Below are 26541 nucleotides of genomic sequence, written 5' to 3'. Positions count from 1 at the left end.
GAGGGATGGGTTCAGAAGGGGGAGGAAAGAGAGTTGAGTAAGCAGCAGGGAAGGCCTCCTCTAAACAGTCATTCCAGGAGGGCTATCCTGACGGTGCCTACATCTTTCTCCCCTTCTGTGTAGCAAAATGAGGGTAAGACAATAATCCCTCTCTAGCCTCATTTTTCTCCCAATTTATTTGAGTCTATAGGCTGATGCTCTATCCACTGAGCCAAACGGGTTAGGGCTCCCAATTTATTTGAAGCTCCTCTTATTGAGGGAGAAAAATAGGTCCTAATTCTGCATTCACTGCTCCCAAAGCCCTCAACTAGCCTCCGAATGTCCCAGCGTCTCCCAATTGCCCCAATAATCACTTTTCTTAAGGGCTCCGTTCCAGAGCCAATTCTCTTTCATTTCCAGAAATCTTTGTGTACTTTCTTTAAAACGGAATCAGACTCAAATCTTTTTTTTTTTAAATCCAACAACTTTTATTGTTTAAAATATTACCTGTCTCCTTCCCCCCCCCCCCGATTAACCCCCCCGCCCCCCCCCCCCAACTCAAATCTTAACAGCTCCTCTCCTGCCCGACCCCCTGCCTGGCCCACGGTGGTTATGCTGTGTGCTGAAACTCACTGATGGGAGGCATTCTACTGCATCGCGTTGCTGGCCATTCTGTTCAAGTGCCACACTGTGTGCATCAGTTATTATCGCTCCCTTTTCTGACACTTGCAGAAAGGGAGTCAGAGGCACCAAGTGCAGGACTAAGTAAAGAGCTCAGAGTGGGAACTCCCGAACTGCTCATGGACAGTCCAACTTTTCGATGAATTTTAGAAAAGTTCCTGGAGGCCTCAGGTACCCAGTGAATACGGGCTGCCCCTCCCTGCTCCATTTCGCCGGCAGTCCTCTCGCTCATTCTCTTCCTCTCTGCCTTATCCTCCTCGCCTCCCTTCCCTTTCACTATATTTCTCTCCACGCTCCCCCCACCAGCCCCCCCCCCCCCCGCCCCCGACCCTGCGCTGTGGGGTTTCTCTCTAGTTGTACTGCCCCCATAATTCTAAACAATAGCTGAAAGAGTTTATTAAATATTTAGTTCTAGCTTCTCTAACCTTAATTTTTGAAGTGGGTAAGGCTGGGCAATATTTACTTCATAAAAAACCGAAGACCCTAAGGTTAATTTCAAATTGACCTTCACTTAGCTGTGGCCTCTGATCGATTTTCTTTCAGTGGGTTTGAGGAGTCTGACAGAAAACTCATTTCCTCTCTCTTGGTGTAAGATGGGAGTGTGGGATGGCAGTAGTTGGGGGGGGGGCATTCTTAAAAGGTGGGGGTTTGTCTGATGTGTATCTAAATCTCAAAAATATATATTTAACCAATCGAGGAAAAAAAAATCTTATGAAACACAATCAGAAATGAGATTGTTTTTCAGATGGGTAAGGTACGCTGTGTGGAACACAGCCCGCACTTCCTGACTCATTGCTTCAGTCATTTCATGTTATTGCCCCACATTAACGTTGGGGGCTAGGCGTGGAGAAAACAGGAATATCCTGAGCACTTACCCTGAGGGTGATGGAGCGAGGGGGCTTCTGGGGCGGGTCCTCGTGCAGCCTGTCTCCCAGTGACGCCAAAATACGTTTCCTGTGGCCAATCAAACTGATTTTTAAAACCTGGAACGACACACATTTGGGTTATTTCATTTGAGAAAAATGATTTCTGTGGGTCCTAAGAGATGAAGGAACGAAAGGAGATTTGTGCAAAACTACCTCTGCCCCGGGACAGATGTGAAATCAGGGTGCGCCTTCGAGTCCAGGAAGGTAGAAATGCCATGGAGAAAGTGTTGGGCGGCACAGTGGTGCGGGGAGGAGGAGAAAGCGGAGCGGGTGCCCCTTCACTCAGGCTGCCCCAGTCCCAGCCTCTACTCAGCAGCCGCAAGACCTTTCAAAAGGCAAGCCAAGTCTTCTCCCCAACCAGCTGGACTCTCCCAGCGCTTGCTGTTGCTCTTAGGATAAAAGCTCAGTCCTGACCTGGCTTTGAGGCCCAGCAGGGCTGGCTGCCCACTGCCTGTGTCTGTGTCCTTGCCTCTCTCCCTTCCATTCAGGATGCTCAGTCACACCGGTTTCTCTGCTCCTTGAACATCTGGTACACATCCTCGCCTTGGGGCCTCGACCCCGTTTGTCCATCTGCCTAGAAGGCCCCTGAGAGGTCACATGACGCCTCTCACCCCTCTGGACACTGCGCAAGTGTGGTCTCCTCACAGAGGCCCCCACACCTCCTCACTAAAGCACTGTGCCCCCAACCCCATCACACTCTATTCTACCCTGGATCTCCCTGCCCCCCTTTTAACATGTTTTCATTGATTTCAAAGAGAGGAAAGGAGAAGGAAAGAGAGATAGAAACATCAATGATGAGAGAGAATCATCAACTGGCTGCCTCCTGCACACCCCCTACTGGGGATTGAACGGGCAACCTAGGCATGTGCCCTGACTGGAAATAACAGGAGCTCCCTGAATAGGAGAGAATGAATGTTAATCAGTGGTTCTCAACCTTCTGGCCCTTTAAATACAGTTCCTCATGTTGTGACCCAACCATAAAATTATTTTCGTTGCTACTTCATAACTGTAATGTTGCTACTGTAATGAATCATAATGTAAATATCTGATATGCAGGATGGTCTTAGGCGACCCCTGTGAAAGGGTCGTTCGACTGCCAAAGGCGTCGCGACCCACAGGTTGAGAACCGCTGATTTAGATAAAAGTTGTAACGTAGGGTTACAATCAAGCACAGTGACTTGGGGGACTCCGGTCTCCCCCGGATAGGATTTTAAGTCTGACAGAGCTGCAAAGGACACCTTGGAGAAGAGATGACACAGGGAACCAAGATTTAAAAAGTCTCAGTCCTACCCTTCTTGCAGCTTTGCACATGCTGCCCTTTCTATCCTCCCAGCACTCCTATCCAGAAGGGCTTCTTGCTTTACAGACAAGGAGACCGAGGTTCAAAGTGGTTCTGAGTTGCCTATCCAAGAGCTAGCATGAGGTGGCTCTGAGATTTGAATCAGGTTTGCTGATTCCAAAGCTTGTAAATTGCAAAGTTTGGGCGTATCTCCAAACGTTAATACAACATGTAGATGCATTCACAAACAATGTATTTACCCTGTCCCTGCCCACGTGATGTTCTAGGATACAGCTCATTTTGGGTAACTAGTTCCCAAAGTAACTAGTTTCTTAAAATTTTTTTTCTCTCTTTTCAAGTTTTAAGGGGGAGGGGTGAGTATGTCTTTGGGCATTTCATCCTATGCTAACCTTGAATTTTTATTTGCCTATTTGTCACTTGGCTTATTGGCTTTTCTGCCTACATTTATTTAGATTTTAAATTAGCACTTAAATTCGAATGTCCACAAGCACACACACCCCATTGATTTTATAAACCTCCAAGGCTGACGAGTCCTACACTTTGCAGTTTGTTTGCGTAAAGCAGGCCCTCTTCCCAGAGATCACTTTAGTCCACTTTCTCTGCACCATCTCCTACTCTAGCACAACTGCTTCAGGGGTGTTGGGAAAAAAAAAACTGCTCACAATAAAAACAAACAAACAAACAAAAATTGCTCACAATATTCCAGGTATAAGTGAACCACGTCTTTCCGTTTGAGCAGGATACAATTTTCTGCTTTAATCCCCCTTTAAATGCCCTTTTATTTTTTTATTATTGATTAAGTTATTACATATGTGTCCTTATCCCCACATTACCCCCCATCCCCCCCACTCATGCCCTCACTCCCCTGTTGTCTGTGTCCATTGGTTAGGCCTATATGCTAGCATATAAATCCTTTGGTTGATCTAAAATGTGTCGTTTTAAAGCACATCTGAGGCAGGGATAAGGAGGGACAAAAACATACTAGTACACTGGCTGTAAAACCTCTGAATTTTGTTATAGCTGATAGGTCAGAACTCTTTGATCTTGGAAAGATGGTTTGAATTATTTCTCCCTAAATTCCTTATCTTACAATTGTCCATGCAGAAGCCCATCTGCCATGCTCTGCCCACTCACACAGCCCTGTGTACTCTTTCTGCATTCATATTAGTCAGCTTGGCATTTTGCTACCTGGAGGAGCTTGGCAGTTTCTGCAAATCTGGAATTTGACCATAAACTCCTTCTTTCAGATGATTTATAAATATGCTAAGTGTGGCCCCAATGCTGCTTACTTATAGGTAACACTGTTTATATGATCCAGGGAAATGCCTTTAAAATATTCTTGCATTGTTTGTTTGTTTGTTTCTTTTTTTTTTTAAAGCATCAAGATCAAAGAATCCCCAATTTCAGAAAAACACAACAGTACTCTTTTCAAATGTATTTTGTAAATCTAAAACATTGCATTTTCTTATTCCCTTTTATTCTTATTTTCAGTTACTTTGCCAAAGACTTCTATTGAGTATAAATTCCTTCCATAAAATTCCCACTGCCTTTCTCCCAGTAAGAAACTGGATCCGATGCTGAGGGTGCTACCTCGAGCTCCTGAGTCCTGCTAAGAAATGCTTTTCGTAGTAATACAGATGTTCAAAATTATTTTGACAAATAACAGACACTAAACAACAAATAACTGGTAAAAGCGAGCGGGTGTAACTGCCTTTGCTGCTTCTGGTTTACTCTCTCAATTCAATTGTGGGCAAGTGACCTGACTCCTGTGGTCTCTGTTCTCTCACCTATAAAGTGAGAACGTTCATGCCAATCTCAAATGTTGCTGGGAAGATGAAGTTGTGAGCATAACCAGCACAGTGCCCGGCATAGAGACGATGCAACCTTCCTGGTGTGCTTATCCTAGCTAATGGACCCAAAGGATACACAGAAATCCTCATCCAGAAAACAGAGACTTGGCCGTTTTCATAGTCAGTCATGTCAAACAAATTCGCTGGTGCTTTGCATGAAGAGATGTGGCTAACCTGGGGAAAGCCCTCATTGAAGTGATATGTAGTGAGTGATAGGAATGGATCTAGTTTCTAGGTCTTAGTTTAATTCTGGACCTAATCTAAAAGAATTCATGCTATTCTTCCACACACACCATTTACTCTCTGACAGGAGGTACTCTGAGCCACTCACTGGAGCTCCATCACTGTCTCCTCCACAGAACTACCCAAAGAGAATGGATGGATGGATGGAATAAAAATATTAACAGAGTGATAATTCATATCAAGAACATTTGGGTAACTTTCCTTATTTATTAGAAATGACCCTATATCACAGATGATAATGATAACTATTATCCTGTGAACATTTGCTATGTTTTAGTTCTATGTTCTAATTGTGCTAAAAACTGTGCCAAGTGCACTATATATGTGTATAAACTTCTCACTTAATCTTTAAAAAAACAATATCATTCCCATTTTAGAAATGCAAAACCTGAGATCCACGAACACTGAGCACCTTGTCTGTGGTCACGCTGCTAATGGCACCATGGCTAGGATTTGCACCTGACTCAGCCTGCTCTTCCCCACTCACCATGCTCTTCTTCTAGGTATTAACCTCTACGCCTTAGCTACACTATTGTTTTATACCATGTCTTGAGATGGTGCTCTTTGCTTTGGGTTGTCAAGTTCAAAACATTTATACTGGGTTTTGACCATCTGAAAAACATTAGAATTATACAGCTTTAGTTTTGGACGAGGCTTATAGCAGTGTTAAAGCTGGGCCAAAGGAGCCCAGGCAGATACCCTACAGAGTTCCCTGTGAAATGCCTAGACAGGTGTCCCCCGCTTTTTGAAAATTCGCCCTATGTCACTTGGCTTTCGACAGACCTACATTAGTTCCTGTGGTTGCTAAGTGAAAGAAATCTGAAGAGGATTTTTACTTTTACGTAAAAAGGTGAAAATGGGAAACAGCATCCAGTGTTTGTTTTGCATTATGGCGGCAGCTGCACCCTGAGCAGCGAGAGTGGCCCCCGAGCTCCTTCCCTGGGAACCACACTCAGCATCTCAGCATCAACCGCCACAGCTTTGAGCTGTCTGTGCGCATCTGGGCTTTATCTCCGTTAATTTTGTGCATCTGTTAGCCAGATGTGTCCTAAGGTAATTTCTTCTTTGCTTTAAGCCACTTAGGCTTAAGAAAGGTCTCATAGGAATGCTCTGCTTTCGGAGAGTGGGGGAAATCTGTATAGACAAAGACCAGAACATCCTCATCAACCCAAGATTCAATCCAAGTTGGCTAGGAGTAGAGTGGTAGGGAGGGTGATATTTGGCTTCAAAACTTCCAAGTCAACAATATGAAATCCAATCAGCAAGACAACAACAGAGAGTATTCCAAAGAAAGAGAGTCATATGGGAAAAGTCAAGCCCAAAGGCCATTGGGTTTGCCTTGAGTGAGATCAGCTAACATCTGATCCTCATTGTAAGCGATAGGGAAGTAGTGAAATCCTACCACCCCAGGCACCATGACAGATGTCCAGTCAGTTTACAAACAGTTTTCAAAAAGCCAGAGCAACAGTTACTGTGGTAGAGAAAAATTCTGTACGGTTTTCATTACTGTTTGGGTGAAAGTTAACTGCATGTACAAGGACCCCAATGGGAGTAAAAGGTAAAGTAATGGCAATATTTGGGGGATTTAGTTATTCTAAGATATTAACACGATTCAGTTCAACTCAAAAACAATATTAACTTTCTGCCACCAGTTCCAATAGATAAGAAATGGAAGTTATGGCATGCTCCCTTAGTGGGTTTTCACTACAACTATCATGAGAAATATGGGTCAAATACTGAAAAAAATACAGGTCTGCTGAATATTGGTATCCATTCATCCAAGGAGTAGCTACCTCTTCAAATTTTCTTCACTGTCAATTAAATAGAACTTCAGAAACAACACTGCAAATTCCAGCAAGAGGAGAATAACTGTGCTGAGTGACAATGCCATACTATTATGCCACTGTCATTTATGTTTCTGGGCTTAGCTGTGGGAATTCTGCAAGACAATATTATGACCCTACCCCTGCACTGAGCAGCTCACATCAGAATATATGTCCCAGCAATACAGAAAGTCAGTGCAGCTGGACTTCTTTTTTATTCCCTTTAAAATGTAATGTGCCACAAATTAAGCATGTTAAATTTGAGGTGATGTAAATGAAACATGCTTTTTTCGGCCCCTGCTTTTTAAAAATTAAATAATGTTTTGATTATAATAACAATACTGCTTTCCCATGGTAGAGACAGAAAATATAGAAAAATAAGAGAACAAGGTATTGCCCTAACCGGTTTGGCTCAGTGGACAGAGCATCGGCCTGCGGACTGAAAGGTCCCAGGTTTGATTCCGGTCAGGGGCATGTACCTTGGTTGCGGGCACATCCCCAGTAGGGGGTGTGCAGGAGGCAGCTGATCGATGTTTCTCTCTCATCGATGTTTCTAACTCTCTATCCCTCTCCCTTCCTCTCTGTAAAAAAATCAATAAAATATATTTAAAAAAAGAGAGACCAAGGTATCTATAGGCTATTTGCATTTAGGCATATTTCCTTTCATTTTGTCCCCACGATTATGTTTTGTAGTGGCCATAAGTACAATTTTCACCTTAATTTTTTCGCCCAATGTGAAAGCTAAAGAGCTTTCCTACATATTCAAATCTCAGGAGATGTTTTGAGTAACTCCATATTACCATATTATTGCTTTAGAGAAGCACATCATAATTCACTAACCATTCCCCTTATTGCTGGAGATTTAGTTTGTGATTCCTTTCTGGATATCATTCCATGTCCTTAGAAATATCCTATCATCCTTCAATTTCCATTTTCATTGCCATGTTTGCATAGACACAATACGAAAAACACCAATGAAAACTGCAAGAACGTACACATCACACAGAAAAGTCATGTAGCGACAGTCTCTCTCTCCATGTTCCTCATGACATTGCAACCCATTTATTACCGGCTGGGCCAAGTCCCTCCAGGGACAATGGCATGTCCACATTATCTTCCTCAGTGTCACTGTGCATTTGTTATGCTTTGGGGTTCAGATTTAGCGGGCAGACATGAAATAACACATGTAGCTGGAATCCTCCAGAGATTACACATGCAGCATCACTGAGCACACAAGCGATTCTAGTTATCATTGTGCCTTCTCATTTCTGGGTTTTTGTGCAGGGAGAGATTTTTACTTTGTTTTTATTTAAATGGTCTTTAGAATGGAACAGCTTTGTCTGCATTCTGAATCCCCCTTCCATTTTAAGGGGGTAGACTGTCCCCCTCTTCCCTTTCTAGATACTTGCCAACTAAGGACAGTGGCTCCCAAGCAAATCTTGAGAGCTTGTCTGGCTTCAGAGCGGCCTCTTGATCTAAAATCTACCCAGAGATATGTATAAAACAGCACATTAAATAACAAAGATACTATTCAAAATCTTGCTGTTAGGGTTATCCAAGGATGGAGTAAGAAAGTTTTAAGTTTCTGTTATACTCAAGAGAGAAAAAATGCCTTAGTTCAGGGCTTTATAATTCCCAAAGCAGCTTCCTAGTCATTCATATTCAATTTACAGAAATCTGCACAAACCTGCAAGTGTTCTGCGGATTCCTGGTGGTCTGGGATGCCCAGACCTGAAGTCGAGGTGGAAGTTTATCTGCTTTGCTCTCATCTGCAGAACTAAAATTGCAATTAAATGGGAAGGATTCCCCCCTCCCTGGTTATCATTTCCAAAAACTTTCCACCTGAGAGCATCCAGGCAAAAGTGCCAGAGTGCCATTGGATTTCCACTCCCACAATTCCAGACACCCTCGTTGGAAATGGCATTTGATTTCCGACGGTGACATTTTCTCTCTTATTTCTTGGAAAGTAAGAATGCATGCTGGCACTGCTGTGGTGGAGAGGAGGACCTTGGAAGCTGAAGGTCATGATGTTGTTTTTTTTTTCTTTCTTTCACTCTTCTTCCAGGGAAGTGACCTTTGCGTTGTGATAGTCAAGGGCCAATGATAATCTTATTCAACAAACATTTATTGAATATCTTTCACATATGACCACTGTACTATGCAATCTGTGAGCCACAAAGAAGAAAAAAATATTCACTCCTCTAGGGCTTTTAATCCAGTAGTTGGAAAAATATTTTTAAAAATTGTTTATATATTTCTATTTTGTGTCTGTCTACCCATCATCTATCTATCCATCCACCCATCCACCCACCCACCTGCCTACCTACCTAACATCCATCCATCTATCTAAATATATGTCTACTCAGCTACACAGATTAAGAGAGATTTCTGTTAACTAAGGCATTATTTCTCTCTTAAATATAACTTAAAAAACGTTCTTACTCTATCCTGAATAACCCTAACCACAAAATTCTGAATGGTATCTTTGTTATTTAAATGTGCTATATTATAGATATCTTGGGTAGATTTTAGATCAAGAACCAGCCTTTTTTCCTATTATTTAAACTGTCTTTAACTCCAGCCAATCTCCTCCATGTCTCCAACTGCACCACATACACTCCTTTGGCCCTCATATACAACACCTCTGTACACTCTAGAATGTCTGTGCCTCCTTTTCATTTAGGCTCTTGCAAGCATGAAATCAAGACCCATCTCAAGCCTTCCTTGCTCACCTTGGATCCAAGCAACCTCCTCCTCTGAATTTCTCTAGTATCCAACCAGACTATAAGCTCCAGAGGGTGAGGTACAGGGTCACTGTATCATAGGATCCCTCATAGCACCCAGCACACAAGTACATCATCAAGGGGCATCCCTGAATCTCAGACTTCACCCCTTATGTGTAGACAACAAATGAAGTAGGAAGACATCCCTGAAAGGCAGAGGGGAAAGGAAAAGAACACCGTATCCTATTTCTTTCCCTTTCGACTCTCAACAGTTTTCTATTCCTTCTGAGCTTTGGCGCCTTGCAGTGGGTGATGTAAGATTTCCTTACCTCCCATTTCTTCCCTTTATCTCAAATGCTTCATCTAAGAAAAAAAGTCACTCTGACTGTGTCTTCCCTATTTTTTCTCTTCTGCTATTACTTTTCTTTTTTATGTTTTTATGTTTGTATGTATGTATGTATGTATGTATTTATATTGATTTCAGAGAGAAAGGGAAAGGGAGAGAGAGAGATAGAAACATCAATGATGAGAGAGGATCATTGATCGGCTGCCTCCTGTATCCCCCCCTTCCCCCTGCTCCGCAATGGGGATCGAACATGAAACCTAGGCATGTGCTCTGACCAGGAATTGAACCAGCAACCTCTTGGTTCATGGGTCGATGCTCAACTATTGAGCCTCACTAGCTGGGCTGCTTTTCTTTTCAAAGAAACTGCTACTAAATAATAATTTGTATGATAGATGCCATCAAAATGCAACTGTGTTAACCTATGGAAAGGACCAGAGGTTCCAAGTTACACAGTTCTAGAGAGAGCAAAGGACAGTGGGAACGAATGAAGGAGGGGCCGGGGGATGTGTGTTTTCTGAGTATAGTCTGTTTCAATAAACAGGAAATACTAATTATGAGGAAATGAGAAAATCTTTACATGGAAAGAGAGACCTTACTGGTATAATTGCCTCTGAGCACTTAAGGGTGCTGGAGGTAGAAAAGCCTTCTTTTGTAATCAAGGAGAATCATCAGTTTATTTGTAAAGCTCTCTGAATTACCTCTTGATGAAGGTACTAATTTTCTGATTATATTTTCACATAAACCTTACTCCAGAAGATTAAAACAAATACAAACAAACCAACCAATCAGTTCCTAACCAATTTCCCTGTAAGTTACTTTTAAGTACAGCTTGCTGCAAATTCGGTTTTCATAGGAAAAATTTGGTTTGCATTGCTCAAGAACCCAATAGTTGGAATTACTGAAGGACAATTTTGTTGCTAAAGAAAATGGGAAATGTGTGCTAAATCCCACACCCGAAGTTATTCTTGCAGACGTGATGATGGCCTAATAGCATTTGAAATCTGAAAATCTCTTTGCAGTATTATTAATACATAAAAATGCTCTGCAGCTCCCAGCTGGTGTGGCTCAGTGGTTGAGCATCGACCTATGAACCAGGAGTCACGGTTTGATTCCTGGGCAGGGCACATGCCCGGGTTGCGGGCTTGATCCCCAGTGTGGGGTGTGCAGGAGGCAGCTGATCAATGATTCTCTTTCATCACTGATGTTTCTATCTCTCTCTCCCTCTTCCTTCCCCTCTGAAATCAACAAAAATATATAAAAAAATATATTATGAAAAAATGCTCTGCAGCTTAAAAAGTGAAGAGTGTTGCTTATATTTTGCTAACCATGCAAGACATTTATGGCTATTGAGGGTACTTTTCAACTTATTTCCTTTCAGTTTTTGAGATAATAAAACTTAGGATCTATTATATTATATGACTGATGCTCTTAGTAATGTAAATAAAATTATATATATATATATTTATATTTTATTGATTTTTTACAGAGAGGAAGGGAGAGAGATAGAGAGTTAGAAACATCGATGAGAGAGAAACATCGATCAGCTGCCTCCTGCACATCTCTCACTGGGGATATGCCCGCAACCCAGGTACATGCCCCTGACCGGAATCGAACCTGGGACCCTTCAGTCCGAAGGCCGACGCTCTATCCACTGAGCCAAACCGGTTTCGGCTATATTTAACAAAATTCATTATTAACACATATCCATATATTATAAATGCAACTGAAAGATGCAAAATACATAAAATACACATATTTGTAAGGAGAAGTTTTTAAAAAAAATATATTTTATTGATTTTTTTACAGAGAGGAAGGGAGGGGGATAGAGAGTCAGAAACATTGATGAGAAAGAAACATCAATCAGCTGCCTCTTGCACATCCCCTATTGGGCATGTGCCTGCAACCAAGGTACATGCCCTTGACTGGAATTGAACCCAGGATCCTTCAGTCCGCAGGCCAACACTCTATCCACTGAGCCAAACCATTCAGGGCTGTAAGGAGAAGTTTTAAGATAAACTGAATCTCAGGAGACAATCCTAGGCAAGTGAGGGCCTGGTTATGCAATGTTTGGATCATAAACGGTTTTCCTTTCTGTTCTTTTGCTGCCTTCTTCTTGCTGTTTCACTACGTTAAAGGCACATCATACCTTCCATCAGCGTGTAGAAGAAGGAGAGAGCCAATGAATTAAAATAAGTAAATTCTGTTTTGTTTTTCCCTCCCAGTGGCTCTGATATATGAATGTGGTACAGGAGTAGGTAAAAATCTGTCTAAAACTAGCTAACATTCAGGTTTAAAAAACACACCTGTGGGTTTGACTTAGCCTAGCAAGCTACGACTGCTCTTTAGATGTTAGTGTATTTCGGCCCGTGCGTAGAGGAAGAAAGGATGTGAAGGGCTTATGAAAGTATTTCTAAGGAGAGCAGATGTTGCTGTTAGTCCCAAGGACAGGCTCCAGATGAGGAAGCAGGGTGGCAGTGGGAGACAGATTTTTATAATCCCCTTTCTTCCATTGTCCCCCCACCCTCATCGGCTATCTGCTTCCTTCTCTCTTCAGTTAATTCAGCACCACTGAGGCAGTAGAATCTGCTCCGCAGGCACAACGGTAACCGCAGGGCTCAGTCTCAGGGGGACCTGGTGTGAGCCTTGACTCTGACACTATATACGACTCTGGGTCAATTATTTAGCTCTCTAAGCTTCACCTAACTCATCCAAAATAATGGTGTTAAAAATAGTGTGTATAGTACCGGAGGGCTGGGATTAAATGAGATACATGAAGAGTACTTAGCACAGTGCCTGGCATAAAATCAGTCTCAATAAATGAGAACTCATTCAGTTTTTTTGAGTCCAGTTTTCTGCACTGGAAGGGCTGAGCTCACTGCTGGACCTTGGTCAGCTCATCAATGTCACATCAATGCCACAATCTGAAACACGTCAGTAACTGGCCAGCAACCTCTGCGTCATCAGCCACTCTTCTTTCCCAACTTCAGTGGTCTCATTAAAAATAAGTTTTTGCTGGACTATATCCATGTCCTTTCTCTGACAGGGGTGTTAGTATGAGGTTGACAGGCCAGGAGAATACCATAGACACAGTCTTTGATTCCAACAAAGCACTTGATGAGTTCTTTCATTATCTATAAGATGGGGGCACCAGGAGAGAAAAATTAAGTGGAATCACAGCTGGTTGTCCATCTACACCAAGAGGCTTGATGAATGACACTGCTGCAGCCTGTAGGGGGGCCACTGATCGAATGCCACAGGGCTCTGGCCCTGGATTCTGCTCTATTTGATATTCTTATTAATGGCATCAAAGTAGACATAAGAGGAACGTTTATCAGGTTTTCAATGGCATAAAGCTGTGAAGGCTATTTAATATGGTAATAGGCCAATGCAAAAATTGAAAATTTCCTCTACAGGTTTAAAGGCCACGCTGACACCGAAATGATGACATTTAAGAGGGAGAAATGTACTGTCCTACATTAAGGTTCCAAAAGAAATCAATTGTGCAAGTTCAAGATGGGAGAAGATGTGGCTTTGCCACAGTTCAAAGAGATATCTGAGTTTTTAGTTGGACACGAGAAGCGGTTTAGAGGAAAGAACGCAAGCCCTGCTGGTGTAGCTCAGTGGTTGAGCATCAACCTATGAACCAGGAGGTCATGGTTCCATTCCGGTCAGGGCACATGTCTGGGTTGCGGGCTCGATCCCCAGTGTGGGGCGTGCAGGAGGCAGCTGATCAATGATTCTCTCTCATCACTGATGTTCCTATCTTTCTCTCTCTCCCTGCCTCTCTGAAATCAATTAAAAAAATGTTAAAAGAAAAGAATACAAGATTAAGGGTTAGAAAGGGAAGGGAACACACACATTTAAAATGACTTTTCAAAACAAATAACCTCATTTCCCTTACCATTCAGTCTTAAAGATTGGTAATCATCTCTATTTTAGAAATGAATAAACCGAGGCTCAGGGATTTTAGAAACTTGCCAAAATAGGTGACAAAGCCAGGATTTGACTTCCACAATCATGTTCTTTATATTCATGGTGCCCTGAGCTGCTGTGAGGCTCCAGTGAGACCATTTTAATGGAGGAACCTGGCACAGTGCCTGGCACACATCCTCTGTCAAAAGTGGTTTGTCTATCCCCAGGGACTCCTGAAGCTGTAAGGCTGTGTGATTATACCTAAATGACTGGTACTTTATTTATTATAATAGGAGACCTGGAGTTCATTCTCTTTCCAAGTTTATCCATTAATACAACTATTAGAAATGATTCTGTCAATTTTTCTATATTCCTGTTACTCTTTCACCATTATTCCTAAAAGCTTAATTCCAGAAGAGGAAGCTCCAGCCAGGAAAAAGGTAGTGGGAAATTTGGGGGCAATCTGAAATCTCAGTCAGTAATGATTCCTGGATAATGAAAACTTTTTTTCCCCTTAAGGTAATTTTCAAGGGCTGCATTAGCAGTTTAATGCTGCATATTTACATGAAAAAAACCTCAATTACCTTTAGATAATGAGGTAGTGCATATCTCCTTAGTATAATGATATGCATGTAGAATGTACAAAATTCAATGATTTAATTAGTGTATTTTATGGTTAAACCCTTTCCCCCCTGTTGTTGTTGGAGTCGTTATTTGACTTCTTCCAAAATATATGTGTGTTACATATAAAATATGTTCATATGTATTATATAACATTTGGAATTCTTCCTAAATATGTATATATTTAGAAATATATATTTAGAAATATATATATACTAGAGGCCTGGTGCACAAAAATTTGTGCACTCGGGGGTAGGGGGTCCCTCAGCCCGGCCTGTGCCCTCTCGCAGTCTGGGACCCCTCGGGGGTAACCAATTGCTGGCTTAGGCCTGCTCCCCGGGGGATTGGGCCTAAGATGGCAATCAGACATCCCTCTGGCAGCCCGGCAGCCCTCAGGGGATGCCCACTTACCAGCAGGGAGCAGACCTAAGCTGCAGTTGGATAGCCTTAACACTGCTGAGGAGGCAGGAGAGGCTCCCACCACCACCACTGTACTGGCAGCCATCAGCCTGGCTTGTGGCTGAGCAGAGCTCCCTGCTGTGAGAGCGAATGACCACCAGAGGGCAGCTCCTGCATTGAGTGTCTGCCCCCTGGTGGTCAGTGTGTGTCATAGTGACCAGTCATTCCCAGTCTTTCTGCTGTTAGGGTCAGTTTGCATATTACCCTTTTACTATATAGGATAGAGGCTGGGTGCATGGGTGGGGGCCGGCTGGTTTGCCCTGAAGGGTGATCCGGATCAGGGTGGGGGTCCCGCTTGGGTGCCTGGCCAGCCTGGATGACAGGCTGATGGCTGTTTGCAGCTGGTCACACCCCCTTCATGGTGGGGGTCCCCACTGGGGTGCCTGGCCAGTCTGGGTGAGGGGCTGAGGGCCGTTTTCAGGCTGGCGGGAGACTGAAGCTCCCAGCCTCTTTTTTTTTTTTTTTTTTTTTTTTAATTCTGGGATTTATTTACCATCTATAGCTGTCACTGGAGCTGAGAGCCGGCTCCAGCTCTGAGGCGTGGCTGACTGAAAGCAGGTATCTGGGTTTGTTTAGCGTCTATAATTGAAACTCTGTTGCCATCACTGGTGCTCTAAGCTCTGAGCCTGCTGGCAGCTGAAAGTAGGTTTCTGGGTTTGTTTAGCTTCTATAATTGCAACATTGTTGCATCTGGAGCTCAGAGCTGGGCTGCGGCAGGCGGGGAACCTTGGCTTCCTCCGTCACTGGAGCAAGCAAGCCTCCTGTTTGCTTCAGTTGCCTGGCTGCTGGCTGCCATATTGGTTGGCAGTTAATTTGCATATCTCGCTGATTAGCCAATGGGAAGGGTAGTGAAGTTACGGTTAATTACCATGTTTCTCTATTATTAGATAGGATATATATAAGCATATATATTTATTACAAATGTTATATGGTACATAATATATATTCTTCCTAGATCTATAATCTATATAGTTAATATAAACATATAAATATTTAAAAAGAATTATAAATATTATATATACTCTATCTATATAAAACCCTAATATGCAAACAGACTGAAAGGCGGAACAACCAAACAACCGCTCGCTATGACATGGGCTGACCACCAAGGAGCATGCGTGGAACATGTGGGCATCAGCCACGGTGGGATGGTGGAGCAGGTGAGTTGGGGTGCCAGACCATGACGGGGCACAGGTCGCTGTAATTGGGGTGAGCCTCTGTTGGTTACTGAAAATTCTTTGCTTCGCACATGCCACAGTCCCAACCGGCGCTTGCACCCGCTGCTGGCACCCAGTGCTGCCCCCGATCACTGGCACCATCAGTGGGTGCAAGGGGCGGCTGCAGGCTACGATTCCCCCTCAGGGCTTCTCCACCTCTCCCTGCTCCTAAGGGGAGATTGGAGCTGGCAGCCGCCTTTTGCACCCGCTACCAGCGATGGCCCTGCTTGCACCCACTGCTGGCGCTGGAGCTGCCGCTTGTACCCGCTGCCAGTGCCTGGAGCCAGTCCCTATCTTTTGGCATCATCAGTGGGTGCAAGTGGCGGCTGCCAGCCCTGATCAGCCCTGAGGGCTTCTCTAATTCCCCCTGCTCCTGAGGGACAATTGGGGCAGCAGCTGCCGCTTGCACCTGCTGCTGACCCCAGCCCCAATCACTCTGTGCCATCAGCAGGTACAAGCGGGGCCAGTGCTATCAGCGCATGGGAGCAGCAGCAGTGGGAGCTGGGCTGCTGGCATACAGGGGAAGGGGAAGGGGAGGGGCGTGGTGGGAGGGGCCAGGCAGGGGCATGGAGGATGGGCCAAGACCCGCCCCTGTGCCTACTGCAGACTCGTGGCCCACAGTTCCTTTCAAGGTGCACGAATTCGTGCACTGGGCCCCTAGTATATATTATAATCTCTATATACCTAATATACACACATAAACACATTTTCCCCCTCCCCTGCCTAAATTCAGTTTATTAAATGTCCTTACTTCTTTCCTGGAACTTGGGAATACTGCCAGTGTCTGAGCCACGCTCTGTGAAGCCCATCAGTCACTGCCCACGGTGCTGCTGCAGAAGGAGGCCGAGGAAGACACAGCGGCCCCAGCAGCGTCCCAGAAGGTTTGGCTCTTTTTAATAAATGCTTAGGAGCAGCTGTTTTTCATTGTCTCTTGCATTAAAAGTCAGGGCTGACAACATTCACTATGTGAAAGTTCCAGTTAATGGAGGGTTTATTGTAAAAAAAATAGTATTTCTTTTTTTGGGGGGAGTTTGGGGGGGACTGAGCTCCTTTTAATTTCCTCTTTCCTTCTCTTCTTCTAGGTTAGCCATGATTCAAAAGGCTGGAGAATGGAGAGTCATTTAAAAGATGAAGCCCTAGCCAGTTTGGCTCAGTGGACAGAGTGCTGACCCATTGACTGAAGGGTTGAGGGTTTGACTCTGGTCAAGGGAATGTACTTCAGTTGCAGGCTCAACCTCTGGCCCCAGTTGGGTTGCATGAAGAAGGCAACCAATTGATGTGTCTCTCACATCAATGTTTCTCTGTCTCTCTCCCTCTCTTCCACTCTCTCTAAAAAGCCTGGGAAAATATCCTTGGTGAGGATTAACAACAACAACAACAAAAAAGATGGAGTCATTTGCTGCTGATGGTGCTGGTCCTGTCCTCTCCACACCCTGGCAGGGAGAGGGATGGCCTGGTGAGTGACCAGGTTGCCTTGTGCAGTGGACGAGCTGAGAACGTCTGCTGCAACCTGTCTCACACAGATATGGAAAGAAGTGATGTTTCCAGGGATGGAGGATTCTTCAGGGGCCAGAGGTAAAGTGGGACACTCGCTTCAGGTTTTCAAGGTACATGAGTTTTGTCTTCTTTTTGGAATGCCCTTCATCTCTTCACTATCTGGTAAACCCTACTCATTTACTTATATAAAAACCATGGGTAGTGTTCATCACGACCACAACTGCCGTGACCAAGCGGAAGGAAGTCAATCCTGCAGGGGTTGTCTTGGCAATGGCTGCGCCCTCCCCCAAGCTGTTTCCTTGTAAGGGTGGGGTTTGAGGCAGGAACCCGCCCTGGGAGTGTGTAGGCATTATCTTTATAAAGTGTGCTGCGCCAGCACAGCCAAGGGTGAACCTGAGTCGGGGAGGCTGAAAGGCTTAGAAAAGACAGACAAGAGAATGAAAGCTGGGTCTTGGTGGAATGCTGCTTCTCTGAGAGACAGCGACCATGCCCACAGCCATGCCTTTATTTTATAGCAGATGCTACGAGGCAAAGTAAGGGCGTGACCAAGATGTTTACAACATTCTCCTGGGTTTCAATCCTACTCAACTACATGCACCTGAACTCTATCAAGCCTACATCACTCAGGCACGTGGGGCCAGTGTTTGGACCATAGGTTCAAGCTTACAACTACAGCTGTTGGCTATAACTGTGCTGGGAGGGCCCTGCCCTCCAAGCTGGGACTTGCACATGGCAATAAGAGGACTGTGCCCTCTCATCAGTTCAAGGCTTGAACCTGTCCAAAACACTGTAGCAGCTCCCCACAATAAAGTTTTAATTCTGTTTCTTTGTTACTAATGTTGTGGCCCCACCCCATAACAAAGAAACAATTTCCGGAGGATGAGGCCCAGGAATCAGGATTTTAAAAAGATTCCCAGGTGATTCTAATGTGCAGCCAATGTTGAGAACCACTGCTATAGATAATATTAAACATATATCTAAACATGCAATTCTTTGTCCAAAAAATGAGCATGTTCAAAAATTAAATGAAGAAAATTTGGATATACTCGAAGGAGATTTTCACACATATTTGAGTGATAATTCCATTGATTCCACAGATGATGCTAAAAAGGAAAATTTTCCCATCGAATTTCTTAATAGTATTACTCCTTTGGGAATGCCATGTCATAAATTAAAATTGAAAGTGGGTGCAATCATCATGCTATTGAGAAATCTCAATAGTAAGTGGCATCTTTGTAATGGTACCAGATTTATTATCAAAAGATTATGACCTAACATTATCGAAGCTGAAGTATTAACAGGATCTGCAGAGGGAGAGGCTGTTCTGATTCCAAGAATTAATTTATCCCCATCTGACATTGGCCTCCCATTTAAATTGATTCAACGACGGTTTCCCATGATGGCTGTTAATAAATCACAAGGACAAACTCTAGACAAAGTAGACATATTCCTACCTGAACCTGTTTTTGCACATGGTCAGTTATATGTTGCTTTCTCTTGAGTTGGAAGAGCACGTGATGTTACAGTTAAAGTTCTAAATACTTCATCACAAGGGAGATTAGTCAAGCACTCTAAAAGTGTTTTCACTCTTAATGTGGTATACAGGGAGATATTAGAATAAGTTTAATCACTTTATCAGTCATTGTTTGCATCACTGTGGTTTTTATATCATGTTTTTGTCGTTTTTATATCATGCCTCTGTTGTTGTTATATCCTTTTGTTACTGTTTATTTATTAATAAATTTACATATTATTTTCATATACATTTTACTAATTTCCTTTCATCTCTCACACATCTATTATAGAGAAAGGGTAAATAGCAATATTAAAATATCTCTGCTAATTAATTCCCTTTTAAAAAATATATTTTATTGATTTTTTACAAAGGAAGGGAGAGGAATAGAGAGTTAGAAACATCGATGATATAGAAACATCGATCAGCTGCCTCCTGCACACTCCCCACTGGGGATGTGCCTGCAACCAAGGTACATGCCCTTGACCAGAATTGAACCTGGGACCCTTGAGTCTGCAGGCCGATGCTCTATCCATTGAGCCAAACCGGTTAGGGCAATTAATTCCCTTTTAGTGTGCATGAATTTCATGCACCAGGCTACTAGTTTTCAATAAGTCAAGACCAAGTTCAATGATTATATTTATGAGAGATGAAACTTCTACCAGCACCCTTGTCATCCGTCCCCACCATCTACCATACTGTGTCAAAGCCAGGTGTTCACATGTTTCCTTCTACCGACCAAAGTCTTCGTGTAAACATGTGAAAAACAAGCCTTATCTTTCTATTCCTAGCATGCGGTACATTAGAGGGTGGCTCAAAACTACCCCCAAGCAGACCAAAACAAAGAAATCTCAAAAAAATAAGCGCAATGACCTTTTGAATGACAGTATCAAATTAGCCATGCTCCAACAACAACAACAACTACAAAATCTACTCAGCGCACTGTGTGAAAACATGAACGACATTTATTTTGTGTGAGGTTTGCAAGCTTGTTGATCAAATTCATGGGCTCAAAACAAAAAAAAAAGTGAAAAGGAGGTCAATGCTTTCAAAGTACATGCTGAACCATCACACAGAAAAGTAATTTTCCCTACTTGCCGATGTAATTGAATAGAATCTACAGGGTTCCAGTGAAAACCAAGCAATAGACAATGTTTTAGTATTTGGTAGAAAATGGAGCTTAATATGAAATTGTCACCAAACTCATTACCTATATATAATGTCATTTGTACAGTGAGAAATTATTCATTTTTACTTCAAGATAATTATAATACTAAGCTGGGCAGAAAAACACATGATGAAAATTTGGTAATTTATTCTTTTTTGTGTGTAATTTATTCTTATACGAGAGGCCCAGTGCACGGGATTTGTGCACTGGTGGGGGGTGTGGCCTGCAAGGATCAGCCCACTGTGGGAGCACCACTCATCCCGGTCAGCTGAGCGGTGCTCCCACTGTGGGAGCACACTGACCACCAGGGGACAGCTCCTGGGTTGAGCATCTGCCCCCTGGTGGTCAGTGCGTGTCATAATGACTGGTCGACCGGTCATTCTGGTCGTTCTGCTGTTCGCTGGGCTTTTATTATATAGGATTGTCCTAGAATGCTAATAATATGGGGCATGTCATTAATTAATTAATATAATGTTATCCACGTAGCAGGCACTTGATATCCCTGAAATGCATAATTAATGATGAAAATGCCACAGTGTTAATATCATACTTACTGATTATATCAAGTTTTTTTTTCACACATGCTTAAATGAAATCCTCCTGAAATTTCTGTTTTCATCTTTGTGGGATTCAAGTAATTTATAAAGAAGCAAAAAAGATGAAAAATAGAAATACCAAAGCTTACTTCCTACTTATGGAAAAATGACTGTTTGCCAATTAGAAGTATTTTAATCTCAACTCTTTAAGGAATTTACTGATATTATTTCAGGCCTCAAATGTTGAAATCCCGTTTTTCAATTCCTTGAGATGACAGTGGCTTCCCTTTCCTCAGCAGTTCTTGTTTTTATTTAGGTTTAATCTCTTCTTTCATCAAGCTTCATGGAAAATGATATTTATATCTCCTGAACATTAAAAGAATGTGTTGAAGGCTCCCTGTGGGAAAGCCACGAGCAGAAGTAAAAATCATTGCAGATTTCTTAGCTTCTTAACTACTGGGTCCCTTGGAGAAATGTTGCACATGAGAGATGCTAATTAAGGAGCCCAAGAGAAAAGACACGCTACCTTGCCAAATGCAACATTTAAAAAACAGGTGCTATTAACATGGCGGTTTTATGAAGCACGTGGATCTTATATAAGTATGGCTTATTCTTTGTTTCATAAAAAAAGATGGCATTAGGGCAAACTAAAAACTGAGTAATTTATATATTTATTAAATATATTTTTAAATTGTTGATAGTATTATAAATATGTCCCATTTAAAACTGAGTAAATCATGACTTTGAGAGAAAAAAATTTGCATCTAGGCAGGAACTGAATAAAATGCACCTTTTCAAACATTCCCCCTATTTTATAATCTTTACATGGCTATTTGCAAAATCTCTAGTCATGATGTTTAAAAAGATGATTTTAATTTTAAAATAGCAATACTGCACTCATTTATGAGGAGTTTTACAGGGAGAAAGGTTTTATAAACCATTCATCTTAATGTAAAAGGGCATACATTCAACTTAGAATCTGAATTTACTCCTTGGAATGGCCTCATGGCTAATGTCTTGTCTGTATGCAAGGTCTAATAGATGTATATCCCCAGTTAATTTGAACCGACCACAAAGCAATTTATTAGGAAGCTGGAGGATTTGAATTGATCATTCAAACAACAGAACAAATGGGCTTTGTCTGATTAGTTCAGTTTACTTGATGATTAAATGATCATGTGTGCAGAAAATGCACTTGGCTTCCAAATGAGACAGACAGACACCCTCATGACAGACTTACTATTTAGAATCCTATCTCGGTTAAATAAACACCAAACAAACAAATTTCTAAAACTCAGCATTAGGCATGTTTTGTTGCTTATGTCGTTGCTGAATTGCCTCTCAGGGAGTGGAAGGGCTTCTGGTTGCTATACGTTCTGATCTATTATCAGATTCCCCACAGCTGGGGGCTCTGGGGCAGATGGACAATCTGGGTGTAAAATAGCAGAAGTTGTAAGTACCTGGTCTTCCTTTAGCAAATACTCCTTTTCCAAGTGTTCAGTTGATCTTTGATTAAAATTTAGGCTAAATGCTTCCTTAGGAGGCTATTTTCCACATAATGTAGGTAATGGAGACCATAGAGACAACATTAAAAAGGGAAAGAGAATCTCTCCAATTCCTGCCAATACTTCTATCTGCACAGCACCCAGGCCCACCAAGACCTAACCTGACACTGAACAAGGGTACATGCTTTAACCGAGTACGCAGTTCCATTACTGTTGTTACTTAAAGTGCAAATTACTAGGAAGAAAGCTTATAAAACCTGTGTCCTTAACAAAATTGTTACAGTCCTGAGTTCTAGATCCCCATTGGAAGTTTCTGTTCTGAAGGTGGGTCTTTGGTGGGGGACCCCCAGAATGCCGCCTGAGTACCCAGTTATTCATCAGCAAATATGCCTCCAGATTGACTGTATTGGTGATCCTAGGTGGTCAGGGCATACAGAAATGAATGGGATATAATTACTCCCGTAAGGAGCTTCCGGAAGACATGGAATTACTGGCACTGACAGCTACTCCAAGGGAGTACATTCAATGTAATGGAAGTGCAGGGTGAGGGGAATTGCAGATGCTTAATGGGTAGGAGACAGGCTTTGAGGAATGAGTAGGAGTTTTCCAGGTACAGAACTAAGGGAAGGGAATTCCAGGCAGAGGAGATATCATGTTCAAAAGCACAGAGGTGTGCAAGAACATGAGCTGTTTATGTTTTAAAATTTTTATTTATGTTCCTATTTAGTATTGGCAAGTAAGAACTGTATGTGTGAATGGCAGGACCGGAGGCTGTGAAGGTGGGTTATGGCCAGATTTAAGGGCATTCTAAAGGAATTTGATCCCAACTTAATTAAATTAGAGCACATGTAAAGTGCTCCCAACAATAGTTGGCATTTCGTGCATACTCAGAAAATGTGGCTTGTTTTTATTATGTTGAGATCTTTGGGAAATCTCCCAAGTTTTAAGGAAGGGAAATGAGTTGATGAGATCAGAGATCAGGATTGCTTATCACAATCATTTTGATGTCATTCTTGAGAATTAATTGGAGTAAGGCGGTTCTATCCACAGATCAGTAAATTAAAGTAATTCAAGTGAGTGAGGATGACAGCAAAGAATGAAGTCTTGTTCACTACTGTCTTGCACGAGTCCAGGGTAGTGGCTGCACATAGTAGGTACTCAATACATAGTCATTGAATAAATAAGTGAATGGCAAAGAGAGGAAGGAGCAGATCTGAGAAATATCCAGGTGGCAGAAAGGGCAGGGATGGTGAGTAGTGTGTGTCGGTGGACAAGGGAAGGGGATATTTAAGGACAACTCTAGGAAATTGGGCTTGGGAGAATGGCATTGCAGAAAGGAGGGGGAACAGGTTTGGGATGGAGGGTGTGTGACGAGGCTCTGTGATGACTATTTTCCATGCAACTGCTGGGCTCATCCTCTCCTGAGTGTTGAGAAAAAGCAGCCAAGATGGGGAGAGGGCGAGGTCCCTCACACAGGCACTGAGCTGAATGCTTTCCCGGTCACCCCATTTAATCCCCACGCACTGTCTCTGAATTTGTGATCCTTGTTTACAGGTGGGGAGCTGGAGGCTTAAGACAACATATTCATTAGGTGGCGGAGCCCAGATTAAAAACACACACACCTGCCTGCGTCTGCTTTTACCACTCAACCATAATGCCTCTCCTGTTAAAATGAACATTTGGAATGAGGTATATTCCAAATTCAGAAAGCTGTGGCTGCATGGTACAGACTAACAGACTGACAAGTCTCAGAGGGAAGGGACGGGGAGGGGGATGAAAGAGATTAACCAAAGAACTTCTATGAATGTCTGCATTACCTATGGACACAGACAGTAGTGTCGTAAAGGCCTGGGCGGGGCGGGAACCAGTGGTGGGAGGCAAGGGGGAAAGACGAGAGGTCGGGGGAGGCATCTGTAATACTCTCAACAATAAAAATTAAAAAAAATAAAGTACTTTGTTTAAAAAAAGAAAGTTTGTGGCTGGAGAGGGGAGGTACTTTGCAAAGAAACCAACACATAACTTCTGTTAACTTTTTTTTGCTTCATTAATAGGCCAAACATGTCTTCCCTATTCACAGAGTCATAAGGAACCAAAAAGATGTGAAAATTTTTTGAAAACTAGAAAGCCTTCTATAAAAACAAGGTGACATAAAAAACGAGAAAAATGTTCAGATTCTTGTTAAGGAATTCTAGAGATGTGCAGAAGATGATGGGAGCTGGATGCAGTACTGGGGTCGTGTGATGTCAAAGGCACCTTTTTCAACCATGGCTCAGAGAACTGGTTGAGTTGTTTTGCTGCCTTTGTGAGTCAATTTTCCTAAAACATGAAAATCTGAGTTGGAGGTGTGGGAAAAGAATGAATATTGCCTTCCACAATCAGAGGGTTTATTACTCAACTGTTTTCAAGGAGGCTTGGTTCTGAATAAACCCAAACTCATACCACTCATGTCTGCAAAATTCCCTCTGGGACTGGGTGGGGTGGTCACTAGTGGGGAGCAGTGGCCACTGGGTGGGATGTGCTTCCTCCTGGTGCTGGACAAAGCCTGTGAACAACACGGGGGGCCCTGCAGAGGGTGTTGATCTGTCTCTTGGTCCCATCACACCGTTAGCAGACTGAGCAGAGGCTGCACCCACCTTCTGTGGTAGCCGTAGTGCCTGGCTTTCAATGACATCACTGTGTGTCATGGGGCCCTTCCTGTGACTCTCACTGCACTCTGTTCATTTCTCACATGGTTCTTTTTAGATTTTCTAATCACACCTCTGCTTGTTCGCTCCTCTGCTGCCTCCCTCTCTAACTGAGTGCAGGGAGCATGCCTACATGGTTCAGCCCAGCACCTAACATGGGCCTGGCATACTGTAGGATATTGGAATCTATTTGTTGTTTTAATGAACAAATGATACTAACCCTGAGATGGTGAGACAAGTGTTTGCAAAGCAGAGGGCCACTCAGCCCCTGGGGGGCGGGTGTGGGAGGACTTGTCCCATAGTTGGGCTTAGTTATGATCTGGGACTGGAAATGGAACACTGGATTGGCTCATGTGTAGACTGAGGCCACCTCTCTGGTCTCATCAGCAAGACAGGCCAAACAAATGAAGTGACTGGCCCCCACACAAGCCCCCACAAGGAAGAGCACATGCGCATTACTATTCCTCAACCTTGGAGTAGTTTTCTTGCTCTCCTACTTAAGTATGCATGGTTTATAAAAATAACTGTGCAGACAGAAGGGCTCGCTGTTGCTCACAGTAGTCCAGGGAAGTGTCTGAACCACCAGTCAGTGGGCGGTGAGACCGCCAGGGAAGTCAGGAATGTGCTGGGGTGGGAACAGAGACTACTCCAGGAAATGGTACTGCAGGAGACAATTGACACATTTTACAGCACGGGAGGATCTGGAACAGCATTTGTTCCCCTGCATTTCCACCACTGAAATAAATGGTTAAGACCTGAAATGAACAGATGATATGCAGTGATAGGGCTGGCAAGCCACACAGGACTAGCTGACAGGCGAGTCTTTATGCATAATTTACCACATCAGCTCCTTACAACCTGTATTGAAAGTAATAGTACCTCCTATGTTACAAATGAGGAAACAGGTTCAGGGAGGTTAAGCAAGCAACTAAGTCTGTTAGGTCTCAACACTTGCACTTCTTTTACCCTCGAGCCAAAGCCAGATTAACTGCTTAGGATATAGTTCTACTTATTGCAGTGTCATTTCTTACATATTTCTTTTTTTTAAATATTTTTTTTATTGATTTCAGAGAGGAAGGGAGAGAGATAGAAACATCAATGATGAGAGAGACCCACTGATCAGCTGCCTCCTGCACTCCCCACACTGGGGATCAAGCTGGAAAGCCGGGCATGTGCCCTGATTGGGAATTGAACCGCATAGTTTCATAGTTTGGTTCATAGTTTGATGCTTAACCACCGAGCCACACTAACTGGGCATCTTACATATTTCTTACATACCTTTTAGATAGCAGGTATATATTTATATATATATTTTTTATCTGAGGATATGCTTTTATTGATTTTAAGAAAGACAGGAAGGGATAGGGAGGGGGAGAGAGAGAAAGAGAGAGAGAGAGAGAAATATTGATGCATTGCCTCCCGTACACACCCTGACTGGGGATTGAACTGCAATTTAGGTATGTGCCCTGTTAGAACCTTGCCACCCTTTGGTATATGGGATGATGCTCCAACCAACTGAGCCACCCGGCCAGGGCTAGATACCAGGAATATATGCATT

The 26541-nt window shown here is 43.0% G+C and overlaps 1 protein-coding gene across 7 annotated transcripts in view; it reads right to left on the bottom strand.

The window, feature by feature from the left end:
• ANKS1B (ankyrin repeat and sterile alpha motif domain containing 1B) overlaps positions 1 to 26541 on the bottom strand; it is an 827013-nt gene that overhangs the window by 72966 nt on the left and 727506 nt on the right. For all 7 annotated transcript variants that reach the window (XM_059681894.1, XM_059681893.1, XM_059681896.1 and 4 more), the window contains one exon: positions 1536 to 1643. In XM_059681894.1, coding sequence (XP_059537877.1) covers positions 1536 to 1643 — 108 coding nt within the window. The remainder of the gene's footprint in view (positions 1 to 1535; positions 1644 to 26541) is intronic.

The sequence above is a fragment of the Myotis daubentonii genome, chromosome 2 (genome assembly GCF_963259705.1).
Source record: "Myotis daubentonii chromosome 2, mMyoDau2.1, whole genome shotgun sequence".
Taxonomy (NCBI): domain Eukaryota; kingdom Metazoa; phylum Chordata; class Mammalia; order Chiroptera; family Vespertilionidae; genus Myotis; species Myotis daubentonii.
The sequence above is the reverse complement of the archived record's forward strand: the minus strand, read 5'-3'. Positions and strand labels throughout refer to the sequence as shown.